This window comes from Xiphophorus maculatus, chromosome 20, assembly GCF_002775205.1.
Source record: "Xiphophorus maculatus strain JP 163 A chromosome 20, X_maculatus-5.0-male, whole genome shotgun sequence".
NCBI classification, from domain to species: Eukaryota; Metazoa; Chordata; class Actinopteri; order Cyprinodontiformes; family Poeciliidae; genus Xiphophorus; species Xiphophorus maculatus.
The window spans coordinates 10,084,970-10,111,735 of NC_036462.1; the positions used below are offsets into that span (position 1 = coordinate 10,084,970).

Here is a 26,766-nt window from a genome sequence, read left to right on the forward strand (position 1 = left end):
TTTCCACCTTTATGCATAATTAAGTTGCATTTTTTCCCTCCACTGCACATTTATTTTTAATCCTCTTTTGCAGCTAACAGAGGTGGAGGTCATCTTTGATAACTTGAAGACCCTGAAAAAACTCTTTGCCCACCCATACGGATTTTTTTATGAACTCTCCTGAGTTAATCTCCAGTGAACATTCCTCATATTTCTATTTGGTAGCTATTTATTTTTCCCTGACCCCTAATCAATTTACAGCCTTAATCAAAAATTAAGTTGTGTGAAAATTTGATTTCAAAACATATCAAATGATTATTAAGCAACATCATTATCATTATCAGTACCATTACTGCTAGTGTTCTAAACACTAGCAATACTGATTCCTAAGGACGTGAATACATTCATGTACACATACAATCTTACTGTAAAAATCTTAGATTGGAAATCAGTCAAGTTTCAGACGTTTTGTGTTGCATCAGTACTGAGGTCACAGAACACACTTCAGCTCAAGTTTATGTTACTATGTCATTACTAGATCAACAGTTAAATAATATTATGCTCAATGTAATTAACATGTTTTTGAAACATCCCAGTTTACATCTGCAAAAATAAACAATTAAGATCTTTTTTTTTTAAACATGATAGAATGTTGTAAATGTCTCAGAGGTAAATATAAATGACTATTTAAAATCATAAATTCTTAATTGAAAAAACAATCATAATTAGTAATTGCATTTTAACCCCTTTTGAAAGTGAAAAAATACTTTGAGAATAGTGCAGCGATTCAAAGTTTTCAACTTCTAACCCACAAAACATGTGTAAGTGTACATTCAGCACTTAAAGGACCGATGGAAAAGACAGAAAAATCAAAAAAGCTCATTATACTACAATTCAGATGTATTTTGACAGCTTATGTTATTAAAATAATGGAATTAATATGTTAATACCCAACCTGTAATTTAAAGATATTTCTAAAGATTTTCTCAAAGCTCCACATTTAGTGCAGCATGACTCCTAGCAGAGTCCCCAAGCCAATGGGAACCACTACTGTGGTGTTAAGTTCATACACATGTTAATACATACATTACTTTAATGTAATTTGCATTTTCAGAAAATTAATTCTTACATTGAGACAAATTTGGCAGACACAAAATCTTTAAAGGGGATCCAAGGTGCTGATTGAGACATCTCTAATTAGCTCACAGAAGTTTATTCTGTCTGACATGGGCTGTATCAGATGGTACAATAAAATCATTTGTGCAGTTCTTTTCTATTGTCTTTTTTTGTTGTTATGTTCAAGGTCCACTATTATATTTCACTTGCAACAATCATCTTAGTACCAGTAATATAAATCTAAACATTAGAAACATTAGATGAGGTGCCTTTTTCAGTGTGTAAATGAAATTTGAAGAGAACATGTTGGTATGCATTTTCTGTTTTCTTTTATTATGCAAGAGTTATTTAGTCTTGGCACAGTTTTTGTTAGATTTACGTTGGTTAGAATAGCTGAATCTGAGGTAATCAGATTCACTGACAAAGAATGAAAATGGGGCTGACACATCAATGCTGAACAACAAGCTAAGGAAAAGCATAACATAATGGATACATACTGCAACATCACATTTAATTTCTATCTGCAAATTGGTAATTATGCCTTTTTTTATTTTTGTCTTTTACTTTTTACAAACAATAGATGCATGTGTGAAATTCAAAAACCAAAGGAGATTCAGTAATAGCTTTACAGGGCAGATTAACTCAATAGCTTTTTTAAACTACTTTAAGTACAATGAACCAAACTTGGTAACTTCTTCATGAGGTGATAAAATAACTCCTGTCATGTTAAAATTTTATTTTATTTTTGCAAAGATGGATTTAAATGTTAATTACTATCTTTGGTGACTATAAATTCTATGAGACCTGATAAAGACTTGTCATATTGTGTGTGTAAAAGACCTTAACATTGAGACTAGCATGCACCATCAGCTACTTGTGCAGGTTCAGCAACTAACTTTTAAGATGAACCATACTGAAAAATATTTATAATCCACTGCTGCAGCAGACTAAGCATTTAATCATCTCTAAGAATGAGTGGTGAAGATTTATTTAGCTTCAGTTTAAATAGAACAGTCTAAAAATGAGTTACCAGTGGTGGGAATTGAAGCCACAATGCTCTCTGGTCCAGCAGGAGATGGATGTTTAAAATGCTGTGTGCAGTCTGTAGCTACAGCACCTGATGCCTCGTTGTTGTCATTTTTTGGCACACAGACAGGTGTAATACATTCCGAGGTGACGTCTTCCTGAGCTTTTTCCTCATCTGTGCTGTCATCAAACATAAACTCTTCCCCTTGCTCTTCATCATCCTCCTCTTCATCATCTTTTGGTGGTTGGTGAGATATCGCAGACGACATTACTGCAGAGAGAGTCAATATCAAGTATGTTAAAAATTAGTTAGCAGGTAGATCTTTACAACATATTTAAAATTAAAATCATTGTAAAACAGCAACAAACGGATCATTTCAGCATAGCATTTGTATAAAAATATCACATAGTACATTATGTCTACTTTTTAAATGAACATGCACCAATCTGCTAATATTTTTATCTAAAAAGTATTATAATATGTACAGTCACACTGGTAGATAGTAAGTTTTGATGGATACATTGGTAGATGTTGTTTTATTTATAAAGTGAAGTGTTACAAACACTAATAAAAGTAAAAAAGTTGCAGGTAATTTGATGAAGGAGTTTTAAACTAAGCAGAAAATTAAGAATTATTCTAGGATGTGATATGATTTCTACTGAGCTTAAAGCTCAAAACAAAATGCGAAGAATATTTATGTGCAAAATGTGTATATCAAATATATGGGCACAAATTTCATAAATATTTGGTACTTTAAAATCCGAATTAGCTGTGATTTGAATTTTGTAAACTTAAAAACAAAATGGCTCAGAATTGTATTTTTGTGCATCCATAAGGAGCATATTTATATAATATCAACCTATTTTAGAAGAAGAAAAAGAAAATATTTTCTGTACATACAAACATTTATATACTGCTCTTTTAGGTCTTTTTTAAAATATCTCATAAAATTTATATTTATTGCCTGTATTGGCTGTTTCACAAGCTGTTAGCATGTGAAACCTAAGTCAAATTCCTTGTCTGTGTATACAGACATGGCCAATAAATCTGATTTCTGAAGGAGAAAAAAAATATTAAGACCACATTATAACCTGCAACCTGCAGATTCACCAAATGTGAATTAACATGGAGACATAAATCAGATACCCATAGCTCCCACTCGTGTTATTTAAGGCACAGTAAAAAGGTAAATAGTCTGGAAGAATGGAATGTGCTCTTATCTCTGTAAACATGCCAAAGCTGCTTAACTAAACAGCCGCATAAAAAATAAATTAGAGATAAAAAAAATCTCTGTTGTACAGAACAGAACTGAACCGAAATGTACTTTTAGCACTTAATCTACCCTTAACAAAAGGTCCTTCAGTTCATACAGAACTGACTGATGAAAAAAAACAACTTTTCAAAGAAAATATATAAATGACTTATTATTAAAAAGTAGCAAAAGTAATTTATATTTCAAACAAATGCAGAGAAATAAGGCATGAATTGAAATTCAGGCACAGTAGTAATATATAGACATTTGAGAAACTGGGTGCTTAATTACAAAGTCAAGAAAAGGCAGAGCTATAGATTAATTAAGATACTCCCAACAACCAACACAAGTTCTCCAAAGTTGTAGACCCCAATTACCTTGGAGGGAGATTTTATCTTATCAGTGAAAACATGCCAAAAACTTCCTTGATGTTTTGGAAATTCAGTTTAGCTACGATGAAAATGTATTAACCAAGATTCAACACTAAGTTGTTTTTGTACTTGGATATAGGATGGCACTTTTGGGATTTAAAACTAAGCAGTTCAGTGCAGAGAGTTATTCACAATTTACACAGTTGATGTAGAATTCAAACAAATACTAAATACATTAATGTATTTGCTCCTTATTGCCAACTTCCCACACACCTATATGGGAAAGTGACATTAATACTTTTTATATGACAATTGCATCCCATTTAAAAGTTTTATTTCAGGATTAGCAATTAAGGAACTATGCCATACCTAATAGCATGGATTTTATTCACATAATAAAGTTGAAAATTGCCCTTTAAATGTGTTTTGTAATGAAAACCTGTTGGCTACAAGTGAATTTTCATTAATTGGCAGAACAATGTAACAATGTTCACCACTGTACCGTGAATCCTTCCAAATCTTAATCTTGAATTATTCTTTGTAGCTGTAGAAAGCAGTTCTGTTGTTTTAAATTAAAATAGGTATTTTTCATGGGGCAGTTTGAAGAATACTGCCCCATGAAGAAAAGCAATACTGCCCCATGGCTTTCTGACCTACATAAAACAAAGAAAACTCCCTCAATGTGTTTTCAGTAATGAGTGGTGAGATGTCAAATATATGCATTGGTTTAGATAATACCTGGAGGTATTAAATCTTGACCAACAGTTCTTTTGTGATTTTTCAAACTGGCTTTTGTCTATGATGAGTATGCTTTCAGTGCACGTTAATTTACCACTTCGGAATGTAGCATCTGCTTTCCTCTTTGAGGAACGTTAATGGACATGGTCAGCACACTCTGTGCAATTTCAACAATCATAAAGAACTTGCACATGTCACATTGTTCAAGCTTTATGTTATAAAATCTTAATAGTAACTAATTTCACTATGTCAGCTGGATGATTTAATGAGACATCTGACTGTACGATTTCTCGTAGCAACAGAGCCACATCATAAACGTTCAACGGAGTCACTCCCAAAGTGGGGAGCCAGCACCGCCTCTGACTGTTATTTTAAGAGAGACAGGAGAATTAAAGAAAAACAAAGTAACTAAAACAAAATTATTGTTTGGGGTGAGGAATGCTCTTATTAATAGACAGTTATGTCTGAAGAATAGATCCATCTAAAAACTGTAAGGTCACATTTATGAACATTTTTTGTTTTCTCTACACACTTATTTTGGGATATATATTTGGAGACAATTTGAAAGTTAATATCTAATGTTAATTTGTTGTGCTTCTGATTCTCTGAAAGAAAAAAAACCTCAAAAATGTTATGATTGTAATATGAAATATTTGAAAGTAAATAGAAAAGGGAATTCTTGTTTGGGGAAAAAACAACAGGGGGATACTGCATTAACAAGTGAGGTTCTCGACCAAAGTCTATACACTTAGTGATTCTTTTGTGGGGGCATTTTACAATTTTCCACTTTTTCATATTTTGCATATTCTTTTTCAGTTCTCTTTTCTCAGTCCTAACATGCTGCTACTAGTATAACCTTAGACCCTGAGGGATGAACAGAGGCAACACTGATTCAGATGTACTGGGTTTTATCAGCAAAACAAGTTTTCCCTAACGCAGTTGCTTGAAGCCAGGATCGTAACTGAAAATCTGAAAATCCAGTTTAATAAACTGCACCACACCACTTTAAAAACCACTTTTAATACCTTTTGTTTGTTTTCAGGGTGGAGGTGGCATTAATTATTTAGCATTTTTAAGATGAGCAATTCATTCAGAAATCACTCATTTGTGTACAACTCCAGGAGACCACTACAGCCTTTGGACCATTTTTCTTCTTCTGCACCACAAACAAAGCTATGTTGTTTATCCCACTCACTGGTCAAAATAACAATGATCCTTTTGTGGCTGGAAAACTTCTCTTCTGTTCTCAGAATTCATTGTTTCCGCATTTATCAGAGCAGCACAGATTAGCATCAGGTCATTTTGGGTGGTCATTGAGTGACCTGTGTCATGGCTAATGCAGAAAGTAACTTTTAGTTGGAAAAAGTCTTACTTTTTTATTCAAAAACCAGCAATGCAAAGTTTAATTGAATTCAAAGCTACTATCCTCAGATTAAAGTTATGCTGACTGAGCAACCATTCTCAAATGTGCACTTGAGTGAGATGGAGTGAGCAAAACAAACGGACAATCTTGGAGGTGTAAAAAGCTGGTATCTTGAATTAAAGTTCTACCGGCTAATAGAAATCTGCAACCTTAAAGTTTTGCTTCCGGTGAGTTAAAACGTCAGCTATCTTCGATGGCTTTTTTCCCCCCTTTCTTTTAAGCGTATAGGTATTTGGACAGTACATCAAAAAGATTGCTGCTTAGAAAAATAAAGAGCCCCAAGAGTGGAGCTGTGTGAAAGCTATTCTTATAGGGAAAATAAGACACATCACAGAATAGAGATGAAACTAGTCATACACACCCTGTCTCTGACCTACATAGAACAAAGAAAACTCTCTCAATGTGTTTTCAGTAATGAGTGGTGAGATGTCAAATATATGCATTGGTATAGATAGATATTGTTTCTATTTAGATGGGTAATGTATGGCCCTCTGGGACATTCGCATGCAGTGTAATTCAATACCATCTTGCTTTCTGTAAGATATTTCTCTGATTTGCATACAAAAGTACTTGGTACTCCTCCACCTTCTTTCCATCCAGCCTTTGATAACAGTGGTGCATCTGTTCAGTACTTGGCAGCTGATTTATGTTGCCCAAGTCCTTCTCAGCTCCCTGTTATATACAACTCCATTTTAACAAGTAGCAATCCTAGGAAATCTTTTTTTTTTCATTATAAACTTTACAACACAAACAACTTATAAGAAGTAAGTTGTATTTGAGACCCCGAATGATTTGCAAATTTGTTGTGCTCTTTTGTAGCTCTTGCAACAGTTTCACAAAGAATGTTTAACCAATAGAAAACATTTCCAAGAAGGACTGGTATGAAACAGACGGGTATACAGATAGACAACAGCAGACAACAGCAGCTGGTGATGACTAAAAAAACAGCATTGCAAAACCTAACAGAAAGTTACTGAAAGCAGAAACGCTTTAAGGTTTTCCTTTTGAGAAAGTGGCACACAAACACTCCATGACAGACCACTGACAACAAAATGTACCAGGAAGAAGCAATTCTGCCTCGAGCTCTACTTCCTTCTTCAGCATCCCTGCAGACTTCCTATCAAGAGATTCTGATGTTACTTGGCCAATTTACAAACTGCAAACAGCTACTTGAGAACAGATGGAATATGTCTTTTTTTCGCTGTCAAAAAGCATGACAATCTAAGTGGGAGGCTGTTCACAGGCATTTGTGGATTTCATGGATTTGTTTCAACACAAAGCTACCCTAGCAATAATTTTTTTGAACACAAAGATCTATAACTCTATTGGATAGATCTTACATATGGTACAGTTATTTTATGCTTAACATTAATTAAATTTCAGGTTGCCAGCTGACATTTTAAATGCCATAATGATCTGCACACACTGCGTGATGGGGTTATTGACATGCCTTAGAGACCCTTTATTCTTATTTTTTCTCAGGTTTACTTTCATTTTGACAACTTTCAAGACATGCAAGAATATGTTATGCATTCAGGAGTCAGTTTGGCCTTCATTTGCCCTCTGCTGAGGAGAGTAGCGTCAGTCCACAACAGCAGTGTGATGCTGAAGAAATCCCATTAATCAAGGACACAGTGAGAATAACCTCTACCTCATATCTGCCATTGCTCTCATCTCACAATGGTGAACTGAACTTGATTTTGTGTTGTACTGTTCACATACTGAACAGAGACAAGAACACACCTCTATCAACCAAGTTATCTTATTTATCATGGAATGCACAAAATGCTGAAAGTAAAAGAAAATATAAAAAAAAACAATTGTGGTGCAGGATCCTTACATTTTCTTGTAAAAATAAAATGTATATGAGGAGGTTCTAAATCTAAAACAGATTTTAGATGTCAAGATTTATGGATTTATCAATAGTATTATTCCTGTTTTGTGTCTACATTTTAAATGGCATTTTGTTAAACTAGCAGTCAAACAATAATTCATTTTAAATATGTCCATAATAATAAAAAAAAACTAGAATTACTCTCTCAACAAGTCTATAAACTCAACCTCTCAAAACTCAAGTCTCAGCATGAAAAAGTATCATCATTCCCCAATGTTTGGAGTCTTGTGTTGGATACGCTCCAAAAATTATTCTACCGTGAATACAATATGCAAAGGTTAAGATGCTAAGGTGAAATCTTGTCTCCTGCTGCTGTAGGTGATCACCAAATAGTTGATTGCCAAATAAAAATGCCAAAATTACCAGAAAGACAGAAATCTTGTTTTTCGTCTGCACGTTTGTCTGAGCTGACATCAGTTATTATATTAGCAAATCCATTAACATATATTTTAGATACTGCACAAACCAAAGTGCTTAAGGATGATTCCCTTTATTGATTGTCAGAATGTTATATCCCTAAGGAAGTTGTAATTAAACCACTGTTTAAAGGCCTTGACTGCATCTTAATATTTTTACCATCATCCTTTTCCCAACATCCCATTTATACAAATAACAGTAGTTATGTTCTTATTTACAGGATTAAAGGTTTTGAAAAGCATTATGAGACTTCAAGCTTCACCATACAGACACAGCTAAATAAAAAGGTCACCAACGAGCTACTGACTGCATCTGAGAAAGGTCTCAGATCACTCAACAATACTGAACAAAAACGTTTCTGCACGTTTATATGAGACTACTGATATTTTGGGAATAGTTCTTAAGTGATTAATGTTCTTATTAAAGTCTTTTCAAGTTTTCTTTTTACAAATGTCACTCATGGAGTTCCTCAGGGTTCCTTTAGGGTTACTTCATTGGTCTGGTGATGACACACAGCTTTATATGTCTAAGCTCATCTGACTTTTGTCATTTGGCTAAAATACAAGCTTGTGCAAAAGAGATGAAAATCTGAATGTTGTATTTAGAAAATTCTAAATATATATATTTTTATGTTTTATAAAATTCTGAGAAACTGAAACAAAACAGAAAGCAAATTGACAGCTGTATAAGTGTTCGTTTGTCTTTATGTTGGAATACAGTGACAATCATTTTGAAAAAAAAAGATGATATCATGTGTCTTAAATTATTGATTTCTCTCATGAGAAATATGTTTATCAGCTTGCTTAGCATGTGAAGTAGATTTGGTCCCCTAGCCAGTTTCTGCCTGGCTATGCTCCAGAATAAATTTTACTGGAAGGCCTGTGACTTGGAGCAGAGTGGCAACAGTTGTGACTTGTATATATCTAAATAAGAACAATGTTGAGTCTATAAAAATATTAAGAGCAGTGACGAAGTTATTTTATACCTACTCTTTGATACTGCCTTTAATGTTATTTTAGGTATTGGGTTATCTTTACACGTTTGAGCTTAGGGTAACAAAATACAATTCATAGTCTCAACACAAAATAATTCCACATTTTTACTCCCTAAAACCTTAGTTACAGCCAGTTTTTCATTTTTCCTTTAGCAGATGTGGTGATAAAAAGAAGTAGAAGCCAATCATTTCCAGGCAAATGCACTATTGCTGCAAGAGAAACGGTATAAAACTGATATCTGATAGCAGCTAAGACAGTAAGTAAAACTCCTGCATCTTCAGCAGTAAACCTCCCAAAAGATATAATCTAACATTACCTGTTTAAATATTAGCTTTAAGACAAGCCTGCAGTGTTCTTATTCTGAACTTCCCTGAGTTGTGCTTCCCATGTGCAAAGTTTTGCACCATGCAAATCTCCATTCTAATGTGGTATGAATTTACACAAGAAAATGTTAATCAGATTATGGCTCAAACAGCTGATAAATAGCAAAACAACAAAACTTGGGGTATCAAAACTGGCATTGAGAATCAAGTATTTTCTAGATATTCCAGTCAATGGAAAATATGGTAAACTGTTTTTTTTTAAAGTCCCAGTCAAATCAGATAATGTGTATAAAAATATACCAGTGAAAAAAAGGCTGTTGATCTTCAGAAGATTTCATGCATCAATACAAAAAAATCTTCCTCCAATTGTGTGGAAATCTAGAATGGAAACTAACAGAGCACAACTATAGGTAACGTGTGCTTGATCTGATTGGATCTTGGATTGTGTTATTTGAAGAGATTACAGGAAAAACTGTGATTTGTGATTGAATAAAGTGGTGTGAGCTTTACAGGAAATTACTTTAGATAAACATAAAGAAGTATTCTTGAATTCTCTCCACAAGGTAAATGATCAGACAATCTCAGATGACTGTTATGGGCTTGTTGTACATTACAACACTGAACATGTGGAAGGCGTGTCACCACTATCAAATGACTCATTGTGCAGTTGGGCATCAAGGCCTTGTAAATGATGGCGTGAGAACAAGTTTTATCTATTGAAAGAACATGGCTGTCATGTGACAGAAGTATTTGTAATAATTACAACCTATGTATGCTTGGATTGTGGATGTTTGTTGGGAGTCCTGGACTGTAACTAAGGGAGAAAAGTCCTGAGAGTTTCTTACATCCGGAAAAGAAGGCTGGAACAGTGCGTTAGCCTCAAAATGCAAATTTCTTTGGTCTGAACACAGACTGTGTCAGAGGTCCCTTAGCTCCCTCCCTCTCACCCCTTTGCTCCCTGAATCCCCCTACTCTTATTCTACTGAACAGCAGCGTGAAATCCATCCTGGGAGGGGCTTTTGTACTCCGGGAAGCAACCGTCAAAACTAGAATGGTGTAGGCCGGACCCCGGCCAGAGGATCTCTTTTTATGGCTTGAGGGACAAGAAGAGCTGTGTAGTGAAGCTGAAAAACAGCGGGCTATAGGTGTGGATTTTGGATGAGCTCAAAATCCCTCACTCATCCTGCCTGGAGTCTGTCACAGAAATTGTGGCTATCATAACAAGGCCTCCTGCTCTGTATCCCTGCCGGCTCTCTGAGGCAGGCCTAAGGTTTAATTGTCCATGATGTTGTGTACTTTGCTAAAGGGCTTCAGTTTATCGGCCATTCCCTTCCTCTGCTCTCCTCCTCCACATTTCCTTGTGCTCTCAGCTGCCGGTATAGCTGTCAGGCTGCAACACAGACAGGCACAAACCAGCACACCCACCCCCAACTCCACTCCATCAATAGCCCCATTTGGACAAAGCTGCTGTCTTTGCAACATGCTAAACGAGCTGACAGAGGAAGGAAAGCTAGAGGAACGACAGAATGAGGTACATAAACAGGCAGTGTTTCAAGGAAATAAGTAAATACACATCTCACCTTCTTGACAGCAACAGTAGACTATGTCCTCCAAGAAGCTTCAGGCACTCCCTGGTGACCCTTTAATCCTGAAAACATCCCATAAACAGTCAGCTGTTACCACAGCACACTCATCTTTACAGTGTCCTTTGAGGACTGTGAGTGGTTGAACACAGATTTGAATTCTCCTGTGCTGTTTACTTTCCCACAACTTCTCCCCGGCACCGTGTGCACAAGCAGCTCTAGATGAGGTAACCTTCTTAGCTCCCTCCCCTTTCTGCCGCTTCCTCTTTTGCCTGTCTGGTTCTGTTCTACACTAAATCTTTCCTCTCAGACTTATTTTTTTTACATACCCCCCACCCTATGCCCCTTAGCCCATGTAGTTCCAATCTGTCCTTTCTTCAGTTGTTTCCCTCCTCCCACTTCGCAGACCCCTGCTGCTACCCACAGAGCAGCACAAAGAAGGGCAAGGGATCTCAGTCACTGCTGGCCAATAGGAGACAAGCAAGGCCATGCAACTGGCCAATAAGAACGTAAAAGCAAGGAGTTTGAACCAATAGCGAGATAAAGTGGGATGGACATATGGAATAAGAGGCAATGCTGTTTCTCAGAACTTCCTGTGTAGGGTAAATGTGCTCATGGACAATGCTAGAGTAGGTTATTTTAATTTCCAGCTAATGACTGAGATTTTTCTCCATTGGTTTTGTGTGGGAAAAAAATCTCTGAGTAAATCTTTGGTGAGAGACTTAAATGTGCTTCATTTAGCTACAAAGTACAAGGGCATTATATCTTTATTATCCCCAAGAGACAATTTGGTTTACAGCTGTCAGTAATATATGAGCATTAAAAAACAGAAACTACATTCAAACTGCTCATAGGTTATAAGTCAGAGGGGTTATCACTGGAATAACATCCCTTTTAATCTTGAACACATTGGCAGGTTGTTTTTCATTCTAATTGAAGAAAATCAAACTTCCTCTTCAATTAATAGTATAAGTCAGCCATCTGATTTTTTTTTTCTCAGTCTTTTTTTTTTTTATTCCCAAGCAGTGACATCAGATGACAGGAAACGAAAAACAGGTTAAATAAATCAAGATAAATTAGGGTTTCATAAAAATGATGTTAATATTTAAACTACAAACCTGGACACAAGAGTGCTTGTGGTGCTGATATTTTTGATGAGACCACTGATGTAGGTTTCTGTTTGCGTAGCATAATTATTTATATGGAGGATTTTGGAGGAATTGCTTAATCAATGACAAATGTGATTGGCTGAGTTAAATAGATAACTTTTTACTGTTTTTATTTTATATTAATCTAATGGTATGATTTAATTGGTTTGGAATGAATATGCTGTATTTTATCTGAATTTGGACAGATTTGGATTCTATATACTCTATTGAACAAAATTTTCATCTTAACTGATTTATATTTGATGTAAAAGGGTTCAAAATATATAAATTTTATCCTATGAAATACTAGGAAACTGTTGGAGAAGCAGCAGAAAACCAGTATTCCTGAAAGTAAGCTTCTAATATGTGTATGTGTGTGGAATTTATGATTTTGTTTTGTTTTTCCAACTAGATCAATGTCTGTATTTCTGCTGCGAAGAATAATTGCAGCCCTACAAGGCTTGAAGCAATAGATACGACCACAAGGGAAACCAGGTAATGTGTGAAGTTTAGTTCGAATTTTTGATTGCTTTAATTAAATGAAAAGTCCTTCTCAGCTCAAGCTCAATTATTCATGTACATGCCTTTACATTTGTCTGCCAGAAAAACTCCAAAGCAAGAAATGATCACACACTGAGCCGTCTTGTCCAGAGTATTTACTAAAACACATTGAACAAATACACAGAATACAAATAAAAAGATGACAATTTCACTTTTTGATTCAATTGCCATACAGCACAATTATCCATAACCATAACACTGCTTGGAGCTCATTGTCTGTAAAGACATGCTGCCACCCCTGGAAAGTGAACCGTCAGACGCTTCACATGCTGTGCATTTACTGCAACAAAGGTGCCTTTTATCAGGGTCTTTTATTAGCTTTTAAAGCCATCATAATAAGGAATACATACATTGTTTAACATCTTTATATTAGACTGAAGTCTTTTAAACGGACAGTACATTCATACTGACTTCAGTTTGATTGCATTTCATTGAAATATTGTGTTTGATGTCACCACTCCAGAGGAAAAAGACTTAAATTTGATTGATGAGCACATGTCGTGCACATAGCAGTTCTATGGCAACACGATTCAGTGGACATTCATGTTTTTTTTTTCTTCATTTTTTTTACAAATAGAAAAAGAAATCTATATGATACGAGCTTCATTCTGAAAAATCGTTCAAGTATTTACAAGTTCTGAGGTCCTATCTGTTAATAGCCTAATACATGTCATGGTCAAGTATTTGATGGAATGAGCAAAAACACAGATGACAACAAGAAGCACCTAGAAACATTCCACGAAAACTGATTTGATGCATTTCCAGATACATCACATGACGGTGTCGAAATTATAATGTCTGCAAAATTAATTGAGTTTCCAGCCAAAGCAAGTTGAGAGATTTTTGGGTAAAAATGCTGAAAGTGTATAATCTGACTGAAGAAAGAAAAACAAGCATCCTCAGGTAATTATTAAATTTACCAATCGAGGATTAAAAATACTTGGGATCAATTTCATATAACAATCTTTTCACTGGTAGAAAGCCATTTAAGTTAGGAATTAGTGACAGAAACCAAGATACACTGCACTTTGGAAAAAGAGAAAAAAAGACAAACACAATTTTGTATAAAAGTATTTGCCCCCTTACAGATTTCTTCAATGTTAGTGTTTTTGAAATTTGTAAGACTGGAATTCAGCAACACAAAAAAATCAGCATACATATTTTTTATACTTACAAATTTTGAGCTTAAACTGCAGAGGAAAGTGTAGAAGACTTTTTGGAGGTTAGTGGTTTCATCATCTATGGAGCCAAATGGTAATAAGTTATACTCAATTCAAAAAAGGGCAACCAGACATCTTCTTCCATCAATGCATAAATGCAAAATGAAATAAATAAATACATAAATGAGTTAAATAAATCTAGGCAAATATTTTGGGGGCGCCACTGTGGTTCAACCAGGGTAGTTCCAAGTAAGTATGAGACCCTAAGCAGAGCTTTATTTGGGGTTCATCTCTAAATGTTTTTGGCTGGATTTTTAAGCCCACCGTCTTTAACGGTACCATGGATTACCCATTACAGTACTCATTCTTAATATTATTTTTTTGCCACACTGCAGAGCAGAGGGTAAGTTCAATGTTGTATTCACACGCAACCATAGAAAAAGCCAACTACTCTGTAATCTAGTTACAATTAGAGTGTGCACAAAACATATACCCAGCTCAGACAAATTCAGCAGATAATTCGATTATGAAACTATGAAGGTGTCTTTCTCATTATGTGTTTAATTGGTGCAAAATATCCAATATGAATTCAGATTTTCCTTGGTTTCTCGGGTAAGCAAGGGTCCCTAAGCAGTCGCAAGGGTTAATATATTCAGTTTATAATAAGATTAGCAACAAAAATCACTGTTTTCTGTTAAATCCAATGCTCCAAACACATTTTACGAGTCAAATAAAAAGATAGCAACACAAACAGAACAAACAGTAAAAACAAACAAAAAACTGCACAGAGTAACAATGTGCAACCCTGGTCCTTTAAAATTGGAATGAGAACACATGCAACTTTAGACTGTGGCACCACCTCTTTTACAATCTGTGCCTCAGTAAAGAAAAGACACTGCATCAAAGAGTGGGTTATTCCCTTATAATGGCATCAAGTAAGTTTATGCATCTGTTTTTATTACAACTTAAATAGAAGAATACAAAAACTCAGATCCTAACGTGAGCTGAATGTGACAATGAGACATAAGCATGTGTTTTTGTTAAAAAGGGAAGAAGGAAAGTTCTTGGACATAAAAGAGAAAATGAAACTTGTTAGTTCTTACTCTCACTTGGTCTGAAGAGAAAGGCCTAGCAAAAATGTTCCAGTTTATGGTCCCACTGTGGTTTATGTGGGTGTAGCACTACAAGCAACATTGACATTCAAACAAAAAGTCACAAACTGTTTCCAGTACAAAACAATTTAAAATGGAAAATCTTCTGTAACTTACATTTTTTTTGGCTGGATTTTTATGAATAATGCTTAGACCTGAACATCTGTTTTAGCTGTTGTTGTTATTTTCACTTTCATTAGATCTTCGTGATGTAAAATAAATTCCAGTCTCCTAATATGCACAGCAGAAGATGCCACTCTTGAAAGGTGATGCAGCTAGAAGTAGCGACATGTTCAGCAAGAACTACTTTCTCAACGTTACCAGCAGGTGGCAGTCTTCACAGGATTCAGATAAACTTTTTGCAAAAGCATACAGTACATGGTAAAGGTTTTGATTTCCTCGATCACCAATATTCTATAACATAAAGGATAAAAACACATGTTCATGTACAGTAACTTTGAAGATACTCATGTTCAAAAACTATCGAGTCAAACAACAACTGAATTTCTCTCCTCTTCACATAGAACAAGCTTCAGAGCAGCACAGTCACAGTGTAAAGGGGTTGGCAAATCCAGAAAAGCAAGGGGTTGCAAGCAAATTTACAAAGTCACAGCTTGCAAAAATTAAATAAATAAAACTTACATTAAAAGATAAAGACAAGCTCCAATAAAGAGCATCTGACTCTTGACTTGATTGAGTTTTACTTTATAGTGCAGACCTTCCAAAGTCCTCTTCTAAAAAAAACTGCTTCATCTTCCCTCCTGATTCTCAGTTTTTCTACAAATAAAGCAAATAGCTACTGAAACACCTCTATAGGATCCTTGAAAGATAAAAGTGCAACTTTTTTTGATAGATACATGTATACGGATGAAAAAGTTAATTGCCTTATCCACTCATAGCCGAGCTTCAGTTAGCAGATTATGAGATAGGAGGGAAAAAAATGAAGGATGTAGCATAAGACAAGGGGAGCAGTCATCCATTCAGATTCCATCCCTGGGAGTTTCTGACCTCAGGTCAATTATACAGAACTGGTCTAGTCCTCAATACAGATGACATCACTGGCTTTGCCTGACTTGAGTTCAGGCGTGGCCCCGTCTCTGAATGAGTCAAGTGATTTCTTGTCCAAATGGCTTGTAGGAGGCGGGGGGCCATTGGATGACACTGAGGAAGGAAATACTTCAATCTTTAGTTACTTGCATTTAGAATTTAAAAAGACATCTTCAGCACAAAGAGTACAAAAATAGCTTGGTTGCATTTTTCCACTGAATTTCTTGTTTAAACTGTAGAAGCTTCTGGGCACTAAAGTCAGATCCAGCAATTAATCAGATTAAGATGGACAAAAATGCCAATACAATTTAGATACTGAGAAGTGAGAAACAGTAATGTTTTGCATTTATGACACTTTTCTAATCTGTTAAAATGATTGCTTTTAACATCTGTTTCTTTATACAAGTGTTATCTTTCACAGTAAATTAGTTTGCATTGCTTGTGGCAGCAGCTATGTCCCTCTTGCACTATGTCACTATGAGTTACAGTGAGTGTTGCCTGTTACCGCTGACGTAAGGTCCAAGGGGCATCTGGCTGTAGTTGACCATAGGCTGTCCGCCTGGTCCTCTGAATCCCCCACCAAAACCGCTGCTGTACATCTGAGAGCAGCCAAAGCCTCCCTGGCTAAAAGGCTGAAAAAACAAAACACAAGAAAAATTGATTATCTCGCTGTAAGCTGCAAGGTTATATGAATGATTTATCAGAGAAAAACAAGAGGTCAATCATCTTTGCATGTTGAAGCTGCAAGTACACAGTATGAATAACTGCATCTCATCAATGTTACCAGAACTGTATTTTTCTTCCAGATAAATTGACTTTCTGAAGGAGGAACGCACATTAATAAAAACTGCTAATAAGGTGTGTCAAAATGACAAAGAGAAAAATGGCAACAAAACATCAATGTCAGACAAGACAAGCTATTTTGTCCTACTTTACAAAATAACCCGTTAAATAGCAGTGAATCAAAACAAACACTTAAACTCTGCTAAGATGCGACACTAGAGAAGAAAACAATGAGACAAATCAATTTTTATTTAATCCTTAGGGAGAAAAATGTTGAGCTTAGTGATGAAAGAAAACAATATGAGTGGATTTTTTTAATTCCCTTTTTGTCATAAGATGAAGGATGTCATGCTCAAACTTTGGTTTTGTTCAACACTTAGTTTTTTGTGTTGGTTTAAGCTCTGATTTGCGTTGTAGTTCCTGTTATATTTTGGTGATCTGGTTTCTCTATTGCACTGTGTTCTATTAACTTCCTGTTGTCTCCATAACACGTGTTCTTGAGTTGATTGTGACTTTTGACATTGGACCATAAAACCCCCATCAGATGAAATTCTTCAGCAGCTGTTCCATATTCATTTAGCAATTGCACCTATTCCCACTCAACACCCCATGCTCCTGTTTTTACCCTGTCTGGTACTGAGTCACTTTGTATAAACTTTAGAGTCTTTATTCATTAAAACTAATTAATTAATTAATTTCACTTAATTAATTATGTCAATTTTAACACATTAAAATGTAAAAATTAAATAGCTTGTTAGTTGTTTTTTCTTTTTTTTACATAATGCTATTTTTGTTTACTTATTATTTTTGGGTTCTCTAGTAATGGCTCTGATTAACCTTTAGTATTGTAGCTGGCTTGTAACAGACGTATTTTTATTTTTTTAATGGCTGGGATTTAGAAAATGCATGGTAGTATTATTTTTATTTATGAAGCTGCTTTGACTCTGTTGTTTCTACTCTATCTATTTGGAGTAATTAGAGTATTTAACTGTTAAGGGAAGCCAAGAAAGGTAGACAATAGGAAGCAGTATCCATTTTTAAAGCAATCTGACTATTTTCTTTTAAACTGTCATCTCACCTGCTGTGGTGGAGGTTCGCTGCCTCTGCTGGTGAGGCGGCTCAGGATGCTCCTTTCCGACATTTGCAAACGAGCCGACACTGGTGGGATTCTGGACAGCATGTTGGGAAGTCGTGTCACATCTGCTTTCATGTCACTCAGAAGTTCCTCTAGCTGGTTCAGCACTGCAGCAGCATGAAAATACACAGCAAGCTTTTTGTAATCAAGCCCCTTCTTACAGAAGAAATGTTCAGTTCAGAAGTGATATCACCTAGTCCAAGATTTGAACCTAAATCCTGTGGTGACAGAGTATTCTATGTAGCAGGCAGTAGAATCTTGAATAGTCTGCCATTAAATATTAAATCTGCACAAACACTGGAAAATGTCTCTACTGAAGGCGCATGTTTGGCTTTTACAAATGTTTACCTAGACATTTTAATTTTTAGTTGCTCTTTTTATTCTCCTATTGTTTTTTTATTATTATTATTATTATTGAATATTGTACTTCACTTCCACTATAGTCAGGCATTTTAGGTTTTTAGTTGCATTATGGTGTGTAAAGCACTCTGTGCAGCATAAGTTGTTGGTAAAGTGCGATATAAAAAAACCTGACCTTGACTTTGGCCAGTGGGAGGTGTGGTTATTTAAGTAAATGAAAAAAAGTCAGGCAGAAAGATTAATATAAAATCTTAGAAAAACATTATTCAATGTTTAGGTCCATAAAAAACAATTAATTGCTTTACACAGAATTTTAAACCATAAACCACCAAGAACTGAAAGTCCCATAAAAAGGGCATATCCAATCAGCACCATGCAAGTATATTATGTTTCTGGCAGATAAACCCATTAGTGTCATAGACACATAATTTTCAAACAAAAATGCTTTAATGCCTCACTTTGATTAAGTGTTTGGCCTCTCCCTAAACTTTCATTCCATTAATCACTGTGAGCCTTTTCTATGCTCAGTCAAAGTAACATGAAGTGAAACCACTGTGTGAAACAGGATCTTTGCTGCCCGCCTGTTTTTTTTTTTTTTAGAGAACAGAGATATGGAAACATCTGTGTGCACTTCCTTTGCCAGCCCGTTTTTCTGTCTGTCTGGATGGAAAAAATTAACCTGTTTTATTAATGTGAAATCAGCTCATTTTGAGTATTTTAATGCACTGTCCGCATTTTTACACGAAAACGACAAAAACAGTTTCAAATGGACTCAAAATATGTTTCACTTGTTGTCAATAAGTAGGTGGATCAATTGTTAAATGATTAGGCTTTCAAATCTAAGTGATATAAAAATATTTTTAGATAATTCTGCCTCTCAAAAAATATACAGGACTTGTTAACTTTATCAGTTTTCTATAATTAAAAAAAGAGCTCCTGAGTCACCAATGTTGCGTTTTTTGGAGCAGGACCACACACCTTTGTGAAGCACAGCATTGGCAGGCTTGTTCCCAGCCAGAGACTCTTTGGAGAGGTGTTGGTGGGACTCGGCCAAACATTCCACCTCAGCAAAGCGCGTATTGAGAGCCATGGCAGGGTGACTGGGGTCCTGGGTCATGTTGAGGTAAGCTGCCCGTCGCAACTGCTCCTCAATCACCAATGCCTGTTCCAACAACTGCAGAGAGAAAATAGTAGCACATAAAAACAAGAAAAACCTTTGAAAGGTTTAGATTCTTTTTTCAAATAAAGGCTGTAAACTGCCTTAAAGCGCCGCGCCAGGAACTTGTTCTTCATCTCCAAGTAGTTCCCTTTGTGCATCTCTGTTTTGAATGGCTCATTCAGAATAGCATATCGGGGATCATTCTGAATGTCTTGCCAGCGAGCATAGCCATGTCTGATAGAAAGTCCCAGTCAAGAAAAACAGACAGGAACACTTCAAATAAAAACAAGTTCATGGCTGTGTGGAAAAACTTGTATATCACTCATAACAATCTGAAAATACCCGCCTTCTTCCAAGGCAGCTCCTTCCTGTCATAGGTAATTATGTTACTTTGCGAGATGCAGAGCATTCAGCTCTGACATGTGAAAGGATACGTTACGATGCCAGCAAGCAGCCAGTAGTCATGGCGACGATGCCAGATGTCATGCATTTTTCCAGACGAAAGAGCCGCTCGCTCCTCGGTTTGCCACAGGGTGTGCAACTCTGACAGCATGACAGTAAAAACAGACATTTTCTTTCAGACAAACACAAACAAAGATTCAAACTGCTCACATCACTGGAAAAAATCTAGACTTCAAAAAGGATTAATAGGAAACCAATGTTTCTTCAGCATGTCATTTAAATGAAAACATCAGTTGAACATTAAGACGTAAAACTGGGGCATGTAAAGAAAATCAGAAAATATTTAGTCAAAGAAACTGATGTAAATTGTCTTGACTTTTAAAAGCAACATAACATAATGTGAGAGATTTTTAACCTGTAGCATAGAAAAAATGACTTTTAGCACATCAATATTGAACACCATTAATTCACTAACTGCCCAATAAATCCTCCAACCTCTAAACCTAATAAGTGCCATCGGTGTTATTCAAAACAATGTAATTGTAAAATAAAGTATTATCCTCGTATTTTGCATTGCCTACCACCTGTGCACTGTTCTGCTGTTGTGTGTAAAGCATACCAAGCTTTGTACTTTCTGCCATCTGTACAAAATGTCCCTGATTAAGCATGGTCAGTACAAAAATGGCACAAACTACAAATGTAAGAGATGGCCAGCATTTAGTAAATGTAGAGTCAATTTTATTGTGGAAACACATTTGATTCAGAAAACCAGATGAGCGCTAAGATTTACTAGCTGGTGGCGTCTACACCAGAAGAAATTTATCCAGCCATTTTAAATATACATTCAGATTTATTTGCAACTAATAGAAGGAGTGACCGGTGTATTAATAGTTGCATATGATGTTTTAGCAAAATTTGGGCAAACTTGTTAAATAAAGAAATCCTATTTATTGTTAGTTGTGACTGTTATTTTTTTAACTTATATAAAAATTAGCAAATTATTTGACAGTTTAATCAATCTTTTATTAGATTGTTGAAGTAAAATGTACTGTTGGAGTTGTGTTTATTTTTATAAATAAAATCCAACATTTAAATATATAGGTTTTTTTAGGGGAAGATTCAACACAGTCAAGCAAACTCAATCTGCAGACATTTTTTACACCATGCTTGACACAGTCTTGTTCAATTTCTTACCCGTAAAACCTCCATCTGCGATATTAAACATGAACTTGGCTTTGAATCCATTTTTGTCCTCTCTTCTGCTCTCATCCAGCTCATCAAGAGTGTCTTTGTCTCCGTTCAATCGACCCTCTAATGCATCTTCACTCTTCACATCATCTGCGATAGTTATATAAAAGACAAGATGCTTTCATAAGAGATATCCATATAATGTGACTACATGCACTACAAACAGACAGTCGTTTCCTAGAGGAGCCCTGCTTTTGTGTCTTTTGTACTTGCTTTATTTGAGAATTCATCTCACACACTGTGTACCTGGCTTATTTTCTTTGTCTTCAGTTTTTTCCCGAGGAGAACCAGCCTCTCCTTTTTCAGAGGACTTCTCGGCTTCTTTGCAGGGGTCCGCTGAGGATATAAGAAACAAAAGATTAAACATACAAAGCCCAGCCTTCGCAGATGAATAATTTCGCAGTGCATGAATCATGCACCACTCACTCTTAGGTGAGGTATGACTAGATGGCAGCTCTGCCGGCTTGAAAGCAGACTCTTTTGGGTAGGCAGGTGGCTCGGCCTTTGTCATGGGGGATTTGGTTCTGTTCCTCTCATCTCCTGTTTTCTCTTCTGAGGTTGCCTTCGTCTCGTCACTGTCAGCAGCCTTCTCAGGTGCAGATGCTAGCTCTGCAATGGGAGCTTGCTGTGGGGGCAATAGATGCAACAGAAGGGGAATAAGGACAGTTGGGAGAGGGCAGACACAACTTCAAAGGTGCTTTGGAGTGAAAGAACAAGGTCCATAGGATGTTAAGATGACTTATACAAAAATGTGATGACTTTTAAGAATATAGACAATATAGCAGAAGAGTGGGAGAAAAGAAGACTCACTTCCTGCTCAGATAGTTTCTTTCCATCTGTCTCTGTAGTCTCCTTATCTTCAGCATTTCGTACCAAAAACTCAGCTTTCTCTACAGCCCCCCCAAAAAAATCACAACATAGCTTTTTGTCTTATAGTTTTGTTCTGTGTATAAGAACCGCAATCACACAGTCAAAGAAAAATAAAACATGACCACTGCAGAGACTCTGTTCCAACCTGGTGGGACGGGGGTGCTGGGCTGTGTAGCAACAGGGCTGGCTGGCACTGGGGTGTTGGGATCTGAAGACACACTTTCAGTCAGTTTCTTCAGCTCCATTCCAATGGGAATCAGATCTGGAGAGCTCAGCTTCCCATTTACATGTTCAAACTCCTGCACCTAAAGTTAAAAAAATAATAATAATAATAATATTGCCTTAACGTGATAATGAAAATCCGACAGTTCCAAGGGATGCCCTACTTTCTTCAAGTGAGGGATTAGGAGGAACTCCACTGAGCCTTACAGACTCACTGGTTTAATTTTGCCTGTAGACAGCTGCACCAGCCCCTCCTGAGTTCAAACCTACCCAGCAATAATTTTCTGTTACGAACATTCAAATAACATTTTTAGGAAGATTATCCTTATCTGGTGAGCTGAAAAAGATCTGCATATTTACCAACACCAAAGGCTTGTACCACAGATATCAGAAAGTGCAGATGGCATGTTCTGCCTAGGAAATATCAGCTGTGGCTCTTCAGTACTTTTGCTTTACAGCAGTAAGCATAATTTATTTCAACATTCATGCATGCAGTTACTGAAGCAACACATTTTAGAAAGTTCTGCACTCACTGTGACTGCAGAATACTTGCGTCATCCCTCATGTTTTGATATTTTGCCTCCGTGGTCCCAGACCTTTATGCATTACTTTAAAGTGGTCTTGATTGGTATTTTATCAGGTTTTCTGTTTGTCTTTTGAAGTTTTGTTTTTGCTGCAGTCACACTTGCATTTTAGTACTTGTCAGTTGTAAAAGGAATGGGTTTTTTTTTGTCACTTTTTTTGATATTATCACTCAATGTCCTCTAATGTCTTTTGACTATGAAAGTAGTATTAAACAATTCCATGTAATTGTATCTCTGAGGTTGCTAGTCAGATCATTGCTGGGATTTTTCAAAGAGTATTCTGTTCCACTCTTAGACATATCATAATCCTATATTGCACTACTGGCATGCCTAGATAAGGGAATGGATCCAAACATTGTAAAAAAAACAGCTGAAGTCAAGAGAAATATTTTTGAAAGGTTGAAGAACCCACTGATGAAAAACACATTAAAAGATTACAAAACAATCTGTTTGGCTCCTTGGAAGCCATTGCAAGTTTCTTTACGACCTTTGTATCACAAATACATTCAGGCTAACCTTTTGTTCAACTCTATAATTGAGAAAAAGAAATTAATTAAAAACTGACAAGTTTCTTGTTTTTAGATAAGACATGAGATCAACCACATCTTTACTAATCTCTTAAGATAAGATCCCTGCCAGAAGTCACTGACGCTAATTAGCTGTAACTAAGCTAAAAAATATAAATAAATAAAAATAATTTGCCAGCTGTTAAATCAAAAAGAAAAACAGACCAAAAAGCATAATTTCTAATATAAACTAAAATAAAACTTATTTTCACTGCACTGATGAAAAGAAAACATTTTTCTGCAACAATTCCACATGGCAACATTGTAAAATTACAATTCTGAACTTCAAAAAAATAATAAAGGCAGTTAATAATCAACAATTTAATTTATCAAATACAATTAGTCAGTCAAAGATTATTTGTAAGTTTTTCAACACCTGAGATGCAATCATTAAACAATATTTACAGAAGTAATTAACTTAGAGGTGATGGCAGCGCAGATTTCATTGGTGCTTCAAATAAGAATATTACTTGTCTGAAGAAAAAATAATAGAAAAACAGTGTTTGCCAGGACTTTACCTACAAAGCTATTCCCATCTCTCAAGTGTGAACACGGCAAACAAAACTAACATCTTTCTTTCAGGGGAGAGTTTATACCCCAACAACCTTTTTTTTTTTTTTTCTCTGTGCATTTTCTTCTGCGTAGATATGCTGACCTACTTTTTCCTAATCCCACAGTGTTCCAACACAGGACTTGGTGTTCTACGGAGAAGATTTCTGGGGTTTAACAACCGGTACCTTTTTCCTGACAAGCGACATGACTCCGATCCTGGTGAGAACATGCTGTCGAGACAGGCCCTCACGGGGGACTCCATCCGCAAAGGTCTCCGCTCCGTCTGCACCTGGCTCACATAAATGTCTCATAAACAGAGACACATAGGCCCTGGTACACAGAGACACACACTTCAACTGTTAGCGGCAAGAGAGATAGCTACACAAACAGGTAGAATAGTTATAAAAAGCTGAGGTTGCAGCAGGAGATGTAGTGTTGGAATAAGAATTAATAAGCAGAAGATGAAATAAGAAGCTTCAGACCACGTCAATACTACCTCTAGATTCAAGAAACTCAACAAGATTTTATTTCTAATTTCAGAAAATTACACAACATTTTGATGCGTAATGACAATACTTGGCAAAATATAATGTTTTAATTGTTAAATGAGTGTTCTATTACTTTTTATGTATTTTTGTGTTTTTATGATGTGAAACTCTTTGAACTGCCTTGTTGCTATATATTTTTTAAAATTCCTTGAAATTAGTTATATGAAAGAATAATTTTAAAAAGCTCACTAAATTAAGTTGTTTATTTTGAATAAACTACAATACTGAAAATACATATTATAATTTTATTTGTCCTACAAATGAAATTCATCTTCTGCTGGAATTACAGCTGTCTTTTGCAATATGTGAACATCTAAAGAGTCTAAAAATATTTTATATTCTTTGGTAAATAGATTAAACACACAGATTGGACAGGGGTCTGTATAAGCAGCAACTTTCAAGTATTGCCACAAATGTTCAGTTGGATTTAGGTTTGGGTTTTGATTTGTCCATGGTAACATGAAGGTTTTCCCTCAAGGATTACCCTGTATTTAAATTAATTGTTGTCTCTGTCAACTCCAACTAGTTTTTTGTACCTCCTGTAGAAAACTATCCACTAGAATGATGCTGTCACCACTATGTTTAAAATTGTGTGTTGTGCAGATTCTCCAGCCAAAGCTGTGGATTGATGAAACTACACCAAAGTTACTATGAACTTAGTGGTTGCTTCTCTGATCACAGCTCTCAGTACCCTGCCATTTTAAATCAATGGCCATGATTTGACAGGTTTGCAGTTGTGCCATGCTATTTCTGGTTTTGGGTGGTTTGAAGAGTGTTCATTAAGTATTCAAAGCTATTTTTTACAGCCCTGTTTTAAACTTCCTCCCAACTTTATCATTTCTGGTGTGTGTCTTGGTCATCATGATGCTTGTTGCTCACTGATGTTCTCTAAAAAATAACTAAAACTCTCAGAGAACATTTATAGAGAATAGAAATTATACATGCATAATAATTTATTTACTAGTTATGTGAATTCTGTAGACAATTCTTTAAACTGGATTTTATTTTGGGGTAGTGAATAAAAAGGGTCTGACTACAAATACATGACATATCAGATTAAAATGCAAATAAATTTGAAAAGTACATAACTTTTCTTAAACTTTAAGTCATGTACATGTTTGTGTTGGTTTATTACATAAAACTCCCACAAAAATATTGAAGGTTGTGATTTGAAAGTGATGTGTATACTCTAATGTGTAAGAACACTTTTCCAGATATTATAGATATAGCCATACAAGCACTGCATCACTGCTACAAACAGTTGTAGTAACATTTACTAAATCACAAACTCAGAAGTGAAAATAACATCCTATAATGGCCTCTCATGTTTTCTAGAAACCCTCTCTAACATGGTAGAGCTGTTTGATAAAATACCTGTCGTCTGCATGTCACAGAAAAATACAAACAATTGTAGGGCATCACCTAAACTCGCGCTCGCTCTTCCCTCTAAGGTCCCGGACCAGCCAGTGCGAGTTGAAAGCATCCTGAGGAGGCATGCCCCAGCGCATGATGGCATTGAGGAAAGCTTTCCTCTGGCGAGTGTTGAACCCAAGGACCTTGAGATGGCGATAAGGAGAAAATGGTGTAAACACATACTGGACGGAGAAAGACGCAGGGCATGGAGCCAAAAAGTCAGGAGAGCAGCCCGAGTTAGAGATATCATCCCATGCACACAGAGATAGCCTGACCTTTATAACATGGTATGATATAGCACAGTGGTTCTCAAATGGGGGTACGTGTACCCCTGGGGGTACGTGGAGGTACTGCAGGGGGTACGTGAAGCTTTTCAAAATATCTTTAAAAAATCAGTAGGCTCCTCATGATAAATCTTGGGAAAAATTAGTTTGTAAAAAGTTCGATAAAATATAAATGTGTGTTCATGCACTGAATTATTATTTATGTATATATTTAATTTTGTACCATTACAGAGACCAATATAAATTAGCAGCGTTTTGCATATTTTAGTTTTGACTGGTTTTATACATTCCTGGTGGTCACCGTCTTCTGTTTTTCTTTTTTGTTTAACCATGCAATGTTTGCAATATGGATGTATTTGTCAGGTTCACTGATATAAGTTGTTTGGCTTTAATAAATCAGACAGTGATTTTACAGCACTGTACCTCTTTTTTATTCCAAAAATGTTTTGCCCGTG

The 26,766-nt window shown here is 35.9% G+C and overlaps 2 protein-coding genes across 7 annotated transcripts in view; both read right to left on the reverse strand.

Annotated features, from left to right (window-relative positions):
- arhgef10l (Rho guanine nucleotide exchange factor 10 like) overlaps positions 1–11,502 on the reverse strand; it is a 127,281-nt gene extending 115,779 nt beyond the window's left edge. For 3 of the 5 annotated variants that reach the window (XM_023325044.1, XM_023325043.1, XM_023325042.1), the window contains exons 1-2: positions 11,116–11,501; positions 2,126–2,392 (exon numbers count right to left, since the gene is read on the reverse strand). In XM_023325044.1, coding sequence (XP_023180812.1) covers positions 2,126–2,390 — 265 coding nt within the window. In that variant the 5' untranslated portion in view covers positions 2,391–2,392; positions 11,116–11,501. Of the gene's footprint in view, positions 1–2,125; positions 2,393–11,115 lie in introns of all 5 variants that reach the window. The other 2 variants (XM_023325040.1, XM_023325041.1) reach the window with 2 other exon arrangements.
- A 1,405-nt stretch (positions 11,503–12,907) lies between these two features.
- The window catches only part of chd5 (chromodomain helicase DNA binding protein 5), a 45,597-nt gene continuing 31,738 nt past the window's right edge, over positions 12,908–26,766 (reverse strand). For both annotated transcript variants that reach the window (XM_023325309.1, XM_023325308.1), the window contains exons 28-40: positions 26,037–26,170; positions 24,252–24,396; positions 22,288–22,447; positions 22,083–22,162; positions 21,699–21,897; positions 21,519–21,608; positions 21,219–21,362; positions 20,057–20,165; positions 19,724–19,856; positions 19,442–19,637; positions 18,047–18,210; positions 16,691–16,817; positions 12,908–16,299 (exon numbers count right to left, since the gene is read on the reverse strand). In XM_023325309.1, coding sequence (XP_023181077.1) covers positions 16,172–16,299; positions 16,691–16,817; positions 18,047–18,210; positions 19,442–19,637; positions 19,724–19,856; positions 20,057–20,165; positions 21,219–21,362; positions 21,519–21,608; positions 21,699–21,897; positions 22,083–22,162; positions 22,288–22,447; positions 24,252–24,396; positions 26,037–26,170 — 1,809 coding nt within the window. In that variant the 3' untranslated portion in view covers positions 12,908–16,171. The remainder of the gene's footprint in view (positions 16,300–16,690; positions 16,818–18,046; positions 18,211–19,441; positions 19,638–19,723; positions 19,857–20,056; positions 20,166–21,218; positions 21,363–21,518; positions 21,609–21,698; positions 21,898–22,082; positions 22,163–22,287; positions 22,448–24,251; positions 24,397–26,036; positions 26,171–26,766) is intronic.